We start from the raw sequence: 18,080 nt of genomic DNA, 5'->3' as shown, positions 1-18,080 counted from the left end.
AATAGGCTGCCCCTCTTTAGCAATGCGCACCTGGAGGACTTGAATCATAGTAAGTATTAGATGTCGAAGATGAAATAACATTCGCAATATAGACGTCACAACGCACTGCAATAAACAAATCCTGTAGTGGCAGCTAGCCTCGGCCCTAGGAATCAATAATCAAAAAGAGAGTTCAAATCCGCGAAAACAGATTAACGGCAAGCCGGATCAAATACTAGGATGCTAATAATGTTTTTGTTGCCGAACTGTAATATACTGCTACCATAGAATGTGATCGGAATCCAAGATGGCAGGACCTTGTGATGAAACAATATGTGCTAACGTAGATGGATGATGAAGACTGGTATAGTAGAAGATGCCTTGAGAAAGTAAAGATTAGTTAGTTTGTGAAGAGGCGAGGAAGACACGACAGTCTGCGCGGGGAATCTGAAAACCGGAGATGACAAAGATAAGTACGACAAGATGTGACTCGAAGGCTGAAATGCTAAGATATATCTGATGGAAATAATATAGATGTGTGAGGCAAGGAGGATTAGGCTACGAGATTGAGGGGGAGGTGTGGAGTAATCAAAATTTATGAGTTCTAGCACAGCAGCATTCTGACGTCCGAGAAGAAGAGCCATGATGTATGGTTCGATACGAATTGATGGTAAAAGAGGATGCCCTCCGAAAAGGAACAGTAGAACATAAGCTAGCTTCGCGGATGTTTACCGAAAGCAACGTTCGTGTAGGGTGATGTGAGAGAGCCTGGGCGATTGGAGCAGCCTTGGTATGTCTTTTGATGTCCCTAATGGAGAACAATAGCCGTTACTAGTTTTAGATGGTTTGTTTATTTAAGGGATTGTGTTCATGGTCCGGATAATATTTGCGGAGTTTGCACAATAGATTGGATTCTAATGAAAGAGAACAATGGGTGGGTGTTCAAGTTTCCCACGAATTGATTGATCAGAGAAAACCTGGAGACAAAGAAGGAAGCGTAAGTAAGTGATTGTGTAAGATAGCTATGGGGAATGACAGGTTAATACAAAAAAAATCGAATGAATTGAGGAAGGATAAGCTTCTTGGATGTATTAACATATGCATGCAAGACTGCAGTTGAAGACGACATGTAGAAGGCTACATGCAGACCAAGCAGTATGAAGGGGAGCAGAATGCAAAGTAGAAGGTGATATTGGGAAGAGCTTGCTAGACGGTTACCATAGAAGATATCGGGGTAGCAAACAAGTAGAGAAAAGAGACACTAAAAATAGACTCGGACTCAATTCGGAATGGGAGGTCAGAACACTATGTTTAAAAGTTGGTAATGTCACTTAACTGGAGAATCTTCAATCTTGCGCCGAACTTTCTGAAAGTTTGATTGCATTTCGTCAAGTTCGGTTTACAAATTGACAGCCCGCAACTTTCAACGAATCATTTGCCGGAAGTATGGTATTGTGTATCATTTGAGTGTTCATTCTGAGCGAAGAAATTAAGATACGTAATGGATATCTGGAACCATGGTACTGCGCTAGATGGATGGGTGGCATAGCTCTTCTGCCTCCCTTGATTGAGTGATAACACTCATGTGACTCGGGTATCATCATACGTAGATGCTCCTTAGGGCCCAAAGAATCATCTAGTGATCTAGTAGACTATTCTCTCTGAGAAAAGGCTAAGCCTCCAGGTCGCTGATGGATGGAGGTTGGATACCTACTAGTGTCTTGCATATTCTTGCAACTAGACGAAATTATGAACCGAAACTATAGAATGCTGTATTTATAAGTGATATACGGAATATAAAGTATATAATGTGGTGTTCATTTAGTGTTGAAGACTCTGTTTTGATGCTCAGGGGTCAAGTGTGAGTCGCGTGACGTTATCAGTAGATGACACTAAGGCGGGGAGGTCTGTCAAGAAATATTCCATACAGAAATAGACAAATACGGCAATCCTAAATAATCGGAGCTTAAGCCTTGGAGTAAAAGCTTTGAAGTGCCAATTTGGATGTACTTGTAATGACGTATCTTGGGGCTCTAATATCAAACTTTAACGAAAGAGTCAAGGTTTTCTCTCAAAAGATCAAGAAAGGTTTGGGTAGAAACAAAAGCCGGCCGGGAGCAAAACATGGTCTTCGCCCCCCCCCCCCCTCAATTCGGCACCCTCCGATGTTTGAAGTATAATTTCCCTGTATTTGCAGTAGGTTTTCTTAAATATGAGCTAGTAGAAACTAAAGCCATTGTTGATGACATGTATTTGCAGCCAATTGGGATATCCGCGGAGATTTGCATAAGTTTGCACCATATCTTCGATCAGTATCGCGCCGTTCCGCTCACTTGCATCATCACAAGCATGCAGGTGGCCTTAAAGCAGTATTTCGGCCGGTCCATTGTTTCGGGATACTGTTTTTCTGATGAGAAAAATTAGAGTCGGTCAATGTTGCTTCTCTTTGTTCATCATACCAACGAAGGTAGACAGTAGCCTATACTTGAGTATTAGTAGAAGAATAGAAGAGTAGAGTATTCCTTTCGAAAGATTCATCCAAGGCTGAAAAAAAATGACCGATGAATATAAAATTTGTCTTGTACGCGTGTGTCTCCTGCATTAGCAATTTAGGCTAATATGGCACTGGGCAAGATTTCTTGCACGACTTCGAGGTGGCGTCAATATTCTCCGAGAACACTAATATTAGACAAATGCTTCAATAAGCACCATCCACATCTAGACTGTGGGATAATACTCTGAGAGGCTAATAATTGAGGTTCGACTTTCATACCTGGTGCAACAAAGCCTGCGAGCTGGTGATTGTGGCAAAATTTTGATTGGGGAGACACCGTTATATTAGGTAGGCAAAATGATACACACTTTTGATAATGTTCTCCGAAAGTGACAGTTCAAATGAGTGTGGAAAAGATTAACATCTGAGATGATACCTTGAAATTGGTCTCTTGCAGTCCGATATGTTTACCCCAGGGTGATTAGTCTTAGTGGTCGTCATGGAAGAAATATTTCACAGAGGCGCTGCCAATTTGGGAAACTATTCATGGGCCACTGAAAATGCAACCTAAATTGCAATCAATCTGTGCAATTATCGGTTTGAATAGCGCAATGTAATTCCAGCTAATGGTTTGATTGAAGCAGGATAGGTTCTAAAAGCTGTTGTTCAACATAGCACCATTCAAAATAGAGATCTGTCTTGATAACATAGACTCATGCCATGATTGATAGCAGATGTCACTATGGCTGCTATACATTAAGGTCCTCCGTGATGCTTCGGGCAACAGCGAGTTTTCGAAAAAGTTCTTCTGTGACTGCTTGTTTCTTAGAGGTCGGTCAAATAACGGCTATCATTACAAATATTCGATATTAGATCATGTTTTAAGCTGATGTAATCGAGGTTGATTCAAAATAATTAAGCTACTTCATGCCCTATAAGAGATGTACAGTCAATAGCATGGACACTAATAAAGAAATTAATCTTGCATAGGAAAGCGCCAGTTGAACTTGTGGATACGAGATAATCGTACATTCACATTATGCAGATATTCTTGTAAACCATTTCAAGCATGCAATCCACTGTGACACAGTCGTCTGTAGGCGTGTAAGATCCACAAACCGGAAGATTGACCCGGGGCCTTTTTAACTGCCGTTGTTTGCAAACATACCTACGTAGTCCAAAACTTCACCGATATCTCGGTAACTGGCAGTCAATCATCGAACCGATCGTGGCAATAGAGTGCACGACAGCCGCGGTGTAATATGGCTTGAGTTTCAACAGTCGAAACCCAGGTTTTTGGAAGTAGCCTCGAAAAAAATCAGGCCATGAAGCAAAGATCTCGCGCGGCAAGATTCAGTTCCCCGCAAGAATACAAAGTTTAAGAGAAAAATTAAGCATTAGGGACTAACAGCTTAAAAGCTTAAGAATTTCATCCCGGCTAATGTAGGTCGACAGATTGAACATAAAATGCTCTACTCTAGTGCATGCTTTGACATCTATATGTAGTCCGTGGCACAAAGTCTGCCAAAAGCCATTTAAATTAAACTGTTCCAATGGCATTACAATTACGATAGCCGTTGAGCTTGTGTGTTGTCTGTTCGCATAGTGATTTGATGAATTAACTCAACATGTAAAAGTTAAAGTTCTGCTGCCGATTCTTGTGCTGTACGGCAGCAAAAGAGGATGTATCAGCGCTGTAGGAAGCCCAATTCCCATATCTGCTCATCTAAATCAGGACTATTTTCTTCGGCCATTTCTGTGGTAACAAATCAGAGGCATTAAAACTCACAGGAAACCGTGAAGCGTCTCACAACGTTATTTTGTAGGCTTGTACTACACAAGGTTACATAACTCGAATTCATCGGCCTGCGACTATCCCACTGGTATAGCATTCATCACGACTGTGATTACATGAATTAAAAGAAACAAGGAGAAGTGTGAATTGTTCAGGAAAGCGGAGGCCATTGGTAGGTGTAAGGATAAGCTATTAACAATAATGACTCCGAGCTGAAATTCAGTCTTAATGAATTGCGTGCACAAGGGGCTAGCAATGCTGCATTTAGATGTAGACAGGTCAATTGCACTGAAGAAGTCCTGAGGCTTGAGATACTTTTCGGAGTAGATAAAGTGGACTTATTTTGAGCCACATACTTTTGCTTTCCACCACGTGTAACTACTCAAGTTCGACGAAAATGTTACGGATTGATGTTTGCCTATCCACGGGGCTGAAAGTCTAGGAGCGTTCTAAGTGCAACGGCCACTAAATCAAGTACCATTATCATCCTTGCGACGGCACAAAGGCGGGCAGGAAGTGTGGAAGCTGACCCGGAAAGCCTTCGCTAACGACCCGAACATCCTAGCACATTGCAGACGTCCGCGGATATTAGATTATAGCTTCATATCTGCATTCATGTGTCAGCAATAATTACAAATAACAATGCAGTCGATATTGTCTTTAATCTTAGCTACACATGCTGTGTTTCGCGGAGGAAACTGAGATGTCCTCAGTCGGATACGGATACGGATACAATCGCCGATTGCTTTGCGGCGCAACGCTCTCAAAAGACAGAAGTAGTCACCCATGTAGCATCGAGATAGGGCGATTGATTGCGAGAACTGCGTATGGGCTAGTAAGAGGTGCATTACCTTAGCTGCATAAGTCTTGCGCGCCTGCAAGTTTGACAGGTGGAATGTTACATCGATGCTGGTGATGATTCAACAAGCGACCGCAGAGGTACAGTCATCCAGAAAATAGTCCGTATTCGAGATTGACTGCTTAAATATATCATGAATGAATCCGTGCCCGATGTCAAATATGATATCCTTTACAAAAGTGGGGTCTTGACCTCGATTGTTTTTCTCTGTCGCATGGATCTAACTGTCTGTCCATGAACTTCCAGATGATTCAGTATCTGGGGATCATACGTCGACTTCTCGAATATTATGAGTGCCACTGAAATGAAATCTGAAGCCACATTATTACGTATAGAACTCCATTTGGGCCTGCTGCAGATGCGAGCGGACTCTTTCTTTGCTGCGCTGCGAAAGTCGTGAAGTCTGCATGAGACATTATTGGAGAAACCAAATACATTTTCGACACAAATCTGCAACATTGGACTTTCCATGTAATCCTTATGAGATTTGAGCGGGGAATATCATCTTGATCCATGTAATTTGCCTTGAAGATTTGGAGTATTATTGGTCTCGAAAGTACCCTACTGCTTTCCATAATTCTAGATGTCTTGATGTCAGTTATATATATCTTGACTCCGATCCCTTTCCTGTCAAAAGGTAGAAATTTTACTCATAATTTTATTAAACCTCATTTGCAGGCTGTGCGTCCATACCAAGAATTAGGACATAGTTTTTACGTTCTCGGTGCCATATTGTGTCATTAAAGCTGCCCTGTTGTAGCCATCCTGTCATTCGAGCCGCTCTCCTACCAGCGGGTAGTGCAATCAAATCCGAAAGATATCTTGCTACTAGCAGTCAGTAAAAACATATCCAGAACACAATGAGTGGGTCTGGTGGAGGATACTACAAGTACCGGTGTAAGTACTGGTTATTGTATAATTGTGAAAATTGGGTCTGGGTTAACAATGAATCGTGTGCGAAATGTTTGGTATGCCAATCGTCATCCATGAGCCGATACATGCTAATATCAGTCAGGCGAGCGGTAGAGATGAAATTATCGTTTCTGCATCTCAACTTAGAATGTCAAGGGAGGTAATCGTGCCACAGATTCAAGATGGGAGTTTGTATTATACAGTGATGGAGATTGTCGCTTTGAGCGACTTTGACGGCGGTTGGATAGTGAAGGAGCCAAAGAGCGTGGAGTTTCCAACAACCACTTCACCAACGGTCGAGAGCCTTCCAGCAAACGATGGTACTGTTTCTCAAGTTACAAGAGAGCAGATTCTACCAGCACAAAAGGACGGCGGATAGATACCATACATCTAATCCAATCTCGGTTGCTTTCTCCGGGATATCATTTCCTTTCTCCGGTTTTTGCGTCTGCTCGACAGTGAAAGAATAGTATTTTTGCTGGTATGTTTTCTCGCCAAAAGGGGCAATTTTCAATGCTGGCCAGAATGGGATAACTTGGAAATGAAAAGTGCTTTTCTGCAATTGCGACGCTCTCTGTTTGGTTGTCAAAAATAGTTTAGCATCGTATGGGGATATCTTCATGTGGTCAAGAATTTTTGTATTTTAATCAAGTCGGCGGGCAGGCAAGGGTGTAACAAAATCTTGAATCACGATACAACGGATTGCGTTGCGTGCGCATCCAGGGAGCTACTTAAAACATGTGACTCATCACATATTTCATGCCATTGAAAGATCTTGCTAAGAAAGTACCCAGCAAAGAGCAGTCTGCATAGGAGATTCCCAAATACAATTTTGAGAAATGGAGCAGTGCCACACACGGAGTATGGAGAAAATTTTCACGGCCTTGCATGTTTGATACCACATCAACTTTCCGATCTTATTGAACGAGAACATTCGCTTTTGGGAAAAAAAAGCAGAAGTCCGGAAACATTGGAAGTACATGATTCTACGCTCAGTTAGCGTTTGCCTCTTTCGGTGAACTCAGCATTCATTTAGCGGTTATCTGCCAATCAACCATCTCGACGTCAATAATGAATCTCTGAGATAACACGTCGTTCCCGAGTATTTGCAATTTACTGTGCAAATCGATGTTTGCTATGGTACATACGTTGGAGACATAGCAGGAATAAAAAGAGCACGGTAAAAGCTTAAGAATAATAGCGATACTGTTCATTCCGATTCGCCGAAGTTGTTCATACCAAGAAATCTTAGTCACGTGTAAAGATAGTCATGCTTAGTTCTCACTAGTCCTTAATCAGTAAGGTTGAAAGCTCGCCTAGCTTCTGTCTCAACATCACTTCACTCAAGCTTCGTGCTTTGCACATCAACATCTTGTTCCCCCCACCCAAGCATGAACAGTTTAGGACAGGAAGGGTCATATCAAGTCCTCAAAGCTTGCCTTACTGCATCAAATTCAAATCAGTGGTTCTAGCCAAAGTCTCTAGACGAGCTGCCAACACGTGATCATAGTCAATAAATCCTTGGAACGAGGGGAGGTTTTCTGATTGCTTCGATTTGTATGTTCCGTTTGATAACTGATAGGAATGGAATATCAGTATATCAACTGCAAAGCACCTGGGTGTTCTGAATTTTCATGTGGCTAGACTCGCCACCATGCTTAAGTGCTTTGGTACTGGCTGGTAATAGTGAAGATCGTTAGACAGACCATTTCTCTACATATTACGGTATCAAGCTCTAAGTTTGTAGTTGGAGGGAGATGGAATGGCTCTGCTTCTATTGGGTCATCTATGACGATTCCTTGATTGTTGCGGTGCTTGAAAGTGAAGCTTCAATCTGTGGTTCCTGTCTTGCTCTTGCCCTTGCCTCAATCAGCCTCATCACACCGCCCTCTGTAAGTAAGCATCAGTTGAAGGTAGTGGCTTCTCGTTTGCTCGAACCGAATCGTAAAATTACCCAATATAGTAAGTGCTCTTTCTGTCCTACATAACGGAAACTTCTCTTCCCTCAAAGGACAGCAACACCACTCCCTCCAATTTCAGCATTACTGTTGATGGAATCCATTCATCAGCAAAGTCTTTCTCCAACAGAGCCACCCTCTGCCTCTTGCTACTCCTTGTGACAGTCTCTTTATTTCTCCTCTATCGCTTTGTTTATGTCTGTCTCCAGCTATCCACGCTTTGCAAAATAATTGTTTGGTATTCACCTGTTTACCACCTGTTTGTTCCTGGTAATAGTTTTTTTCTCTTCTACGATACCAGTAAGTTGTATATCATCCCATTACCATTGAAGCCTGTGAAGCTGTCCATATAATGAGAATGATAAAATGATATTCGAGATCAGAGAAGAGCATATCATGACTTGTGGATGACAACCATCACCATGGTGATCTGAGATCATCAAGCAGTCATCCCCAGCTTCCAATAAACTATCCTCGAGGATGTTTGTTGTTTACCTCACCTTTTCTCAAGCTGGCAGATGTGTTTTGACATTGCACATGCCTATTTGTTCATGCATTCACTTGAAAATATTCAATTACTGACTGCTATCTTTGATTTCTTTTAGCGACGAGCCTGAAAGGATATCTATCAGGTATTCAAAAGGAAACCCCAACAACTCAACCTTTGAATTGTTTCTGCGACATAATTCCACCCTACTCTTAAATTCCAATCGACTCCATTCTGCGATTCTTTCGCTGAACAACTTCAATTGTTGGACAATAACCAGGAGTACACGCTCTCAATATCGAATTTTCGGTCCATTCTCACTCTTGTCGTAAATCACAAGATATAGCTGAGAGGCGGCGCTAAACGTGGTGTTTGGCAAGTCGGTTCATCGACTCTCCGCAATGTCTCTTCTTGAAGATACAAGCATGAAGGCACACTGCTATACAATTGATCAGTTGCTTCATCTGAAGAGATCTCTTCCATTTGTTTCTTGTGTAATCGACAACATAAACAAGCACCCTGATATTGGTTAGTATTATCCCGATCTTCCTTTATTCACCAATCCATAATTACTAACGAAACGACGTCTGCAGCTGCTATATTCACCCTTCCTGAGCAAGCATTCCAAAATCCCCACACTTACACTTGTTTGACCACAATCCTCTCGAACCAACACAAGTATACACGTCCTGAAGTTACAACGCGTCGCGGAGAATCGTCTTCTTCTTCTTCTCAATCAATGCGCAGTCAAGGCAGTTGGTGTTTACGTCAAAACACCAACTCTGAATCACGTCGCACCTTTGATAATCAAATTCAACCACATTCTGCGCCGACTAACGTAAATTTGCATCAGGCCGAGAACTTTCGAAGATTCTATAGAGCAGTTGTTTCTCCAACTCACGTAAGAGTTACTGCTGGTGGCCGCATAGTTCCAAACACTAGAGCAATGGCACCACCATCATTTGAGCCTATTGGCAACAAGCATACATCCGAGTCTGCACAGAAAATCAACGAGATTGAACAAATTGATCGCAGCCGAGCTGCAAATAGCATTGCTGGTGACGCTCAAGCATCTTTAATTCCTGTTGGAGCACAAGGCCCTCCGGGATTTCATCCTGTCTTTCCTGGTTCTTTCCTACCACCTTATGGTTATTTTCAGCAAGGTGCACCGAATATGCCAGGCCAAACATTTAGTCACCCAGGCCACACACAGCCTCTCCTTCAAAGCGCCAATGGTAACGATAGCACTAATAGCTCTTTGCAACCAGTCAGAGTCTCTCATCCTGGTCAATTCGACCCAAATCGTCCATACATGATGGTCAATAACCAGTTGTGTTTCCCCACCTCGGGATTTCCTCAATCTCCCAGCGGATTTCCTTCCGGCTTGGTAGGAACCCCACCATTTGTCCCTCCTATGTTAGGCGGCCCTCCAGGACACCATATGCCTCACCCAATGCTGGGTCCCATTCCATTTCCAATGCCTCCAGGAAACTTTCCAGTACCCATGATGCAACATCCTAATGGACAAATTTTCTCAATGATGCCACAACAAGCTCCAATGTCGCCGATGCCACCACTTCAATTGACCTCCACCGAGCAGACTCTTCAACAACACCGAGATCATCTCATGATGCTAGAAGATCACATATCCCGTCAATCGCTACAATTAGTTCCTTACTGGGCAACTCAACGCCAGGTTCTCCTGGGAGAGATTGCGAGGATGACGAATTTACTTCAGTCTGAGCGTAACCAATCAGGTAGCGCCCAAACTGAACAGGTGACGTCTCAAACCTCTGTCGATGTTGGAAACTCACTTGATACTTCATCTAACACGAATGATATTCGAAGTCCAGTCATTGTCAGCTCTAGCCCAAGCACCACCTTACGCAGTCAGGAGCCCTCCGTCGCTTATGCAAACTCATCAACCACGCGAAGTGTTGATTCTCCAACCATTCCGCGAGCCTCCACTACTAAACTTGGATCTGGCTCACGATTGCCTGCTACAGCAGCAATGGCCCCACCATTCCAACCCCGTGGCTGCCGTACAGATCTCAGTGCTGCTGAATGGGAGGATTTTGCGAGAGTGACAGATCCTCGTCCGGGAGGTCAAACATCACCACCAGCAACACCGGAAAACACTGCTCAAAGATTGGCTCGACTTATGGGCAATTGTCAGACTCGCTGGGAGGACTCTGCTGCTGGCTCAAGCATGATCAGCATGCCAAGATCGCAGACAATGCCTGTACCTCAATTTCAAACCCATGCAGCATCCTTGCCAAGTTTCCAGAGAACTGAGACGCACCCTATCTCTGTTTCGCAGATGGCACAGATGTCTTATGGCCCTGCTATGAGTTCAAATAACACAAGTCTCCAACCATACGCTCGAGTAAATACTCAAAGCTATGATCCGGAGAGATTTATTGCTCAAAAAGAGTACTTTGGCAATTCAGCAAGCAATATTTCAACCCTCGGCTCTTCTCGGCAAGCTCCAAGATTTGATACTGGTAGACAGACACTCGCACAAACTTCACCTGACCATGGCAACAATAACAATCAGACCACATTCAGTACGGAAGATTATCTCAACAAATGTCAATCAATATTTCTCAATGAAACCACTGATTCAGGCGTAACAAAATATGCATCGCCATGGCATAGTCCAATGCGAAATTCTGCCAGTCATAATGCTGTGGACACACAATCGAGAGCTGGCAGATTAGTTTCACCATTCAATTTGACTACCCAATCTCTTGCCAATGAGTCTACTAGCAACGCTCATGGAAATCCGTCTCCCGAAGTTGTCAACACACCACGTGAGATCACTGCTGATGCTGAAGGACTTAAGATACTCTCCGATGTCTTTGCTGAGGCTCCTGAAAAGAATTTAGACTCAGGCAAGAAGTCTGCAGCCTTCCACAGCCCTTGCACTGAACAGGCTGCGAACTCCGCCAGTATACGCTCGTCAACTCGTAGCGATATTGAAGTGGTTTCTGCATTGGAGGATCGATTTGCATCAACACCCACTCATCACTCCATTCAAACTGCAAGTCCCTCTCTTGATCGTCACTATACATCCGAGGATCTGGCTGTTATCTTTTCTACGGAGGAGCCCCGTGAATCGACACCAAAACGAGTTACAAGACCTGTTAGTACTCCGTCCTTGACACGCAGAGATCTTGGTATTATTTTTGGCTCAAATGAACCAGATGCCACAGATTCCTTGAAGGCTGAAAAAGACTCGACTACTTCTGACATTAATTCCCGAACGTTTGAAGACTTGCGCAGTGCATCTCCATTGAACGATCTACATGCACCAGCATCTAACCAAGACACAATTCCTACTGGTAATGAGTCATTGACTCGTCAAGACTTAGGGGGCATTTTTGCATCGAGTTCTCCACAAGTCGTACCATCTTACAGGATTGAAGAGGCTTCTAATGTTCCACTACACACATCTGAACATCTGGGTAGCATTTTTGCGTCGAATTCGCCAATCAGAGGCAGACCAGGTACCGTCACACCAACATATATGAATGGGGATGATGTCGATGATAATAAGAGTATGGGACCTTGGACCCGACGTGAAGATCATCGTACTTCGACGAGTACTCAGTCTTGTAACGAGAAAGAGAATTTGATCGTCACTCCCTCAGCTCAAGATGGTTCTCCAAAGAGCAAATCTAGTTTCGTTGAACTTATCAGAACTACAAGCAGGTGCGTAAACCCTATTTCCCCAAACTTCCAAGTCTTACTGATTATTTGTAGTGCTGTGCAAAAGAATCAGATTTTGAAGAACTTGCTGAACCTTCAGCCTGCAACTCATTCAGCCATTGCTGCACCTGCCCATGTTTCTTCGGCTAATGCTCAAGGTATTGTTCCTCTCCAAAATCGCGGCTCGGCAGCAGCATCTCTGGCTCCTGCTATGGTCAACATGACATGTACCAGTAAATCCTCAGCGGTGGCCTCGCCCCGGAGTATTGCCAGTCCAAGCACGCCAGAGAACCGCTCGCGTATTGGCCGTGGTCAATCTTTCCATCGCTCTCCAGAGCATTTAGGAAATGAGGACTATCTTGATTGCCTAAAAGAAATTGCCCGCCATACATCTATCAAGCGACGTCAAGCAGAACTGCAATGATGTAACTTTGTGATATCTTATTATCCATTCTAGGATCTTATATTCACAACTCATGCTGCAATCATAGTTTCCTCGTCTGCTTAGCATGGTTTTCATAGAATCTATTAGATATTGGAGACCATGTTTATCAAGCATGCACCTTGTTGTATTAATGGCTCGTCAGCACTCGATATCAAAGTAGCTGGACTTGTATCTGAGGATTAATCCTCACTTATGCTAGCATTGACTTTTCATATCTTTGTACCTTTGCCTTTTACATTCCTGTCTTTTGTTTCAATTAATTGGCCAGACATACACACAAGTTTCTTTTTGTAGGATTGTTTGGGCATTAAGCATCACGTTTTCTCGACATGGGATACGGCTTTCTTTCTCCAGTTGATATGAATTTGGCGGATAGTTTTATGAATGATATGGTAGGCAGGAATCAATGGAAGACGTGGATCATATGATCGAGATGGCTCTATGGTTTTCTTTCTGATACAATTTTGTTATTTCCTTTTTTTGTCTTTGCAGAAGACAGACAGTCGGTATTGGTATTGAGATTTCAGATTGGTGAGGAAAATACTAGCATTCTTGTTTCATAGTTAAATAAAATTCATCATGTAAAATCTTTGGTCTATCATGATATGATGTGATCTGGCGTTAAATTGACCGGCGCGCGGAGACCTAATGGAGAATGTGTGTATCTTGGTGATTCTGTCGGTGTTCCATGAAAGGTATGAATTTCTTGCCAAGGTGATGAGAGTGTAAGATATTACTATGTTATTCATACATCGGATACACAAGTCACACTCCATGGAACCACTACTCGAAAACTTTGAGTCCCAGCTATAAAAGAAAGTCTCAAACACAAATCAAGGTCTCTCGGGTCTCTCAATCCAAGCTCGAACTTCTCACAAGTTAGCAGCAAATACTGCGTATATTCAGATCAAGCGAAATCCTTGAAATGAGAGAAGTAGAAGAATCAGTCAAATACAGAGATTACATGGTGTTTTTGGGCTTGAGATGATAGGATTTGTATCTCATTTTTGATTGCTTTATTGATTTGATTTGATTTGTTGTTGCTGTTGTAATAATTTTATCAAGGTAACTTTTGAAGTTTTACATCTACGTTCGGTTGGTATTTGAGGTATTTGGGGGTTGTGTAGATAGGCGTGGGTGTGCGAATGATGAGGTTTTAAAGGGGTTTTGATGGGGCGAATAGAGGTTCATAGGGTAGAAATTTTATGTTCGGGGTGGATGGATGGACTGGAATGGCTGAATGCTTTCGGAAAGTTTGGTTTGGAATGCGCGTTGTATTTCTTGTTTGGTCGTTATTGAGTTGGGGAGGGGGTTAGTGATTGGTTGGTTGGATGTTGGCGATGTTCAAAGTTGGTGATGCATAGATTGATGGATGGAACTGATGAATCTGGTATCATTTTCCTTGGCTTGACATAGCCGTGGAGAAAGCAAAAGCTACTAGATTGGCGGTAGACCAATTCATACATATATATATATATAGCTACATCTCATAATCCATGATATTGTATATTACCCAGCCCGTCCATAATCCACTCATAAATCTCTCATTCATCCTCATCATCTTCGTCTTCGCCATCCGTATCAACTTGCGTCAAAGTAGGTGGCGGCCTACTACCCATTTTCTCCCTCTTTACACTTCGTCGCCTCTCCTCATCATCTACATCCAGAAATGTACTTTCATCATCTAATTCCTCAGGTCTATTCCTTTGCGTTCCTCTCGGAGCATCATCCTCGTCATCACTATCCTCACTTCTTTCTCTCTGCGTCGCCCTCCGAACTTGTCTCATCACCAATTGATCATCATACATATCCTTCATCGCAATTAAATTCTCACATCCAACCGCCGGACACTTGACCACTCTCTGACCGCCCTGATTCGTTGCATTTTTCCCATGATATTCGATGATTGCTTCTTTCTCGAAACTGTGATTGCACTTGTTGTTGGTGTATGGGAAACGGAAAATTGCAAAGGTAAGAGGACATTTGAGATCTTTGACGACTCGTTCGATTACAATCTCGTCATCGGAGGAGTCTTCTTCGGCTTGTCCGTTGGCTTGAGCAGATGGGTGAGAGCGGTCTGAGGGGAACCATGTGGATTCTTTGGGGAGGGGTAGGTCGCCATCTGGATGGAGGGAATCGTGGACTACTCGCTTGAAGCTCTTGTAGTCGTTATGGGAGGCGTATCTGTAGGGAATTTAATTAGCTTTTGTCCGCATCTTTAACTTCAAACTTTATGAGAGCGCAGGTACAAGGATAATATACCTTTTTGTCATACTTTCCGCCTCATATTTCGACCTATACTCCTCCTTAATTTGATCTAACAACTCCACTGCACTTACAACCACTCCATCTTGCTTCGCTTCCTCTCCATCTTCTTGACCCCTTGTCCTTCGCATTGGAGGAGCCGGATTAGCCTCAGCTAGTTTACCACAAACATCCCTCACAACCAGATCATTCCTCTCCACCTCATCGCCCTTATCAATCAAGACCCGCATCGCCAACTCCGCCTGCTCCGTCCAGATATTAACCTTCTTCGCCAAATGTTTCGTATGAATTTCCAAATCTTTATGCTCCGCCGGAATTTCCTCATCATCTTGTCCATCTCTCTGCCTCTTCCGCGCATTTTTTTCTACTTGTCTTTTACGCTCCCATATCCTATCATTGTTGGCGACAGTGGTGTCTGTAATATTTTTGATTGCTTGACTGAGATGTTTCTTGAGCTTCGCGCTATTGTGAAGAGTGCGGATATTGGAAATGGCTCGTTGCGCATCGGCCGAGAGAGGACATGTTGGTGGAGTGTATTCTGGGAAGGGAATTGATCCGTTTAGATTGGAGAGGCGGGATCTGCCTGGTGTAGGAGATGATTGTGGAGCATGGTGCTCAGCGCCTGTTTGAAGACGTCTGCGGAGAGACATGGTCTTAGGTGTTGGTGCTGATGTCCGTTTGTCGTTGAAGGTGGGTTTAAATTATGATGTGGTGGGGAGACGCGCTGAAATCTGGGGACGCGAATTTTGGTGTATTTACCGAGGCCTATTTGAACGATATTACAAATACACTAAAATAGAATTCTATCTAACTTAATACAAAAAAGAATTCTATAATTTGTATAATGTACCTATAGAAATCTTGAAGAAATTATTTGTACAATATAGTTCTTATGTAACTCCATATTATTTAAAATTAATATACAATTTTAAATTAATTTATAAAATGAAAATCAAACCTATTTTATTATTAATTAAAATTTTAGAAATCGATTAATATAGATCTTAAGATTTTCTAATAAAAATTGAATTTAATATTAAATATAATAATATTAAATATAAAAGTATTTAAATTATAAAAAGATAAGTATGTAATAAGGTAAATAATTACAATAATTAAAATAATTAAAATTTTGATGAATTCAATAACGATTTGAATTTCTATTTAAATTTTCTAAAACTTATATTAATCAATTCCTGAAATTTTAATTATTATTATTATTCTTCTTTTCTAAATTTTATATATTTACTTAAAGTTATATATTACTTTGAAAATTGAATAATTAATAAATCAAGGAATTGTTTAATTTGAAGTAATATTATTAATCAAAATTAACTTAATTAAAACCCTTAATATTCAAAGTTGTTGGAAGTTGTGGCACGTGCTCTAAGCTACTGTGCATATATCACTTCCACTTCGTAGTTAGATTTTACCTTAGTACAATTAATCTACATAGTCAATAATACATGCATTCCACTGGCCTGCTCCTTTATTGTGAACAGGTTATGAGCCCGGTAGCTCTGCAGTAAGACTAAGGCCGAAAGCTCTTTGAATAGCTTACGTTGCCAAAGGAGAGGTTGACGACGAGAAGCTCCTACGCAACGCGACGTCAACATACGAGGTGCGCACAGCAAACAGATTGCTGAGCAGCGACAGCGAAGTAACCACTTACATCGCGCCTTTTCCTCAAGTAAGAAAACTACGAGTTATTACTGAAAAGACCATTCATTCCAGCTTAACGCTGAAGAGCATCACCTGCTACATAGTGTTCGATATCACTTCAAAAATCATTATCTACAAATCAAAATTCACTATTCTTAATTACCCCGCCTTGAAGAGAATTTCTCCCTTCAAACACTAGTACATCCCAATCGGGACAGCGCAGTCTTAAACAGTTCCTCTTCCACTCTTTCATTCCACCATCAATCACGCCTAGGTCATCGACGCAAGCTTTCTACTTGCAGAACCTTCAAAATGAACGAAGACACTGGATCCAAGGATTACTCCAAGCGCATCCCTCCTCTCACTCAAGAGAATCACGAACGCTGGACTCGTCAAATAAGAATTCAACTTCGAGGAAAAGGTTGGTTCTATACATGCGAAAAGACATTGCATGAATATGCACGGATTGCAGCAGCCGACAACTTAATCCAGGATTTCGAAGAACTTCAAGTCTCCAGCGGCAGCGGCAGTACCACTACAAAGATTCGACTCAATATCGACAAAAAGGCCACCTTTCTTAAGGACGACGCTAGTGCATTATCTTACATCTGTCGCTCATTATCTGACGATGATGAGGCTTTAGTGGACGAATATGATACAGCAAAGAAACTTTGGGATTATCTAGCCGTCAAATACTCCAGAATCGATGATATCGCAGCAGACGAGTACCTCCTCAAGATCAAGACCTTCTCTTTCGACGATACCCCTGATATGACTATTATAGGTGCATGGGATAAGCTCAAGGATCTTCGACGAAAGCTCTTATCTGCGGATGCTTCAGCCGGTGCTTTGTGTACAGATAAATCACTCTTTCAAAGCCTGACCTTGTCTCTCCCTGATGAGTACAAAGTCATCATTGATATGATCCGTGTCGTCAGTTCTACTCTAAGCATTGACGATAAGATCAAGCATCTACAGGTCAAAGAGGCAGAGATCCAGACCTCTGGAGACTCGGCACACCTTGCAAAAGGAAAGAAATATGTCCCACCTCATCGCCAGTGTAAGGCTAGCACAAGCTCGGAGACCGACACATCCATCATCACTTGCGAACTCTGCGACAAACCTGGCCACTCAGTCCTAAAATGCTTCCAGCTCCGTCGCGCCAAGCGTCTCTTGAAATCCGATTCAAAGCACAAACAGAAGAGAAGACAATCCACCTCTCCAGTGCGAAAAGACAAAAAACGCAGGGAGCACAAGGCTCATATCGCCGAATCAAGCTCCGATGCTACTGAAAGTGTCGTCGATAGTGAGTCTGATTCTGAGCATTGTCATCTCACCAAAGAAAGTATTAGTAAGGCATCCCCATCGCAATGGTACGCTGATACCGGCGCCACTTCACACATGTCTGACCAACGTTCTCTATTCAGAAGTCTAATTCGTACTCCGCGACGAAGGATAACGGCTGGTGGGGGAGCTATGTACTCGGATGAGCGAGGAACAGTGGACATGGTGT

At 42.5% G+C, this 18,080-nt stretch overlaps 3 protein-coding genes across 3 annotated transcripts; 2 read left to right on the top strand and 1 right to left on the bottom strand.

The window, feature by feature from the left end:
- Positions 1-5,987: 5,987 nt before the first annotated feature.
- Positions 5,988-6,418, top strand: EAF01_010552 (uncharacterized protein; the record flags this gene model as incomplete). Its single annotated transcript, XM_038918809.1, has 2 exons — positions 5,988-6,095; positions 6,143-6,418. The coding sequence occupies 2 exons, from the start codon at positions 5,988-5,990 to the stop codon at positions 6,416-6,418; spliced, it is 384 nt and encodes a 127-aa protein (XP_038765512.1).
- Positions 6,419-8,885: 2,467 nt separating this feature from the next.
- Positions 8,886-12,619, top strand: EAF01_010551 (uncharacterized protein; the record flags this gene model as incomplete). Its single annotated transcript, XM_038918808.1, has 3 exons — positions 8,886-9,012; positions 9,078-12,198; positions 12,250-12,619. The coding sequence occupies 3 exons, from the start codon at positions 8,886-8,888 to the stop codon at positions 12,617-12,619; spliced, it is 3,618 nt and encodes a 1,205-aa protein (XP_038765511.1).
- A 1,565-nt stretch (positions 12,620-14,184) lies between these two features.
- Positions 14,185-15,555, bottom strand: EAF01_010550 (uncharacterized protein; the record flags this gene model as incomplete). The annotated part of the gene is made up of 2 exons (XM_038918807.1): positions 14,185-14,824; positions 14,903-15,555. The coding sequence occupies 2 exons, from the start codon at positions 15,553-15,555 to the stop codon at positions 14,185-14,187; spliced, it is 1,293 nt and encodes a 430-aa protein (XP_038765510.1).
- Positions 15,556-18,080: the final 2,525 nt, after the last annotated feature.

This window comes from Botrytis porri (assembly GCF_014898465.1).
Source record: "Botrytis porri strain MUCL 3234 chromosome Unknown BPOR_017, whole genome shotgun sequence".
In the NCBI taxonomy this organism is placed as follows: Eukaryota; Fungi; Ascomycota; class Leotiomycetes; order Helotiales; family Sclerotiniaceae; genus Botrytis; species Botrytis porri.
The sequence above is the reverse complement of the archived record's forward strand: the minus strand, read 5'-3'. Positions and strand labels throughout refer to the sequence as shown.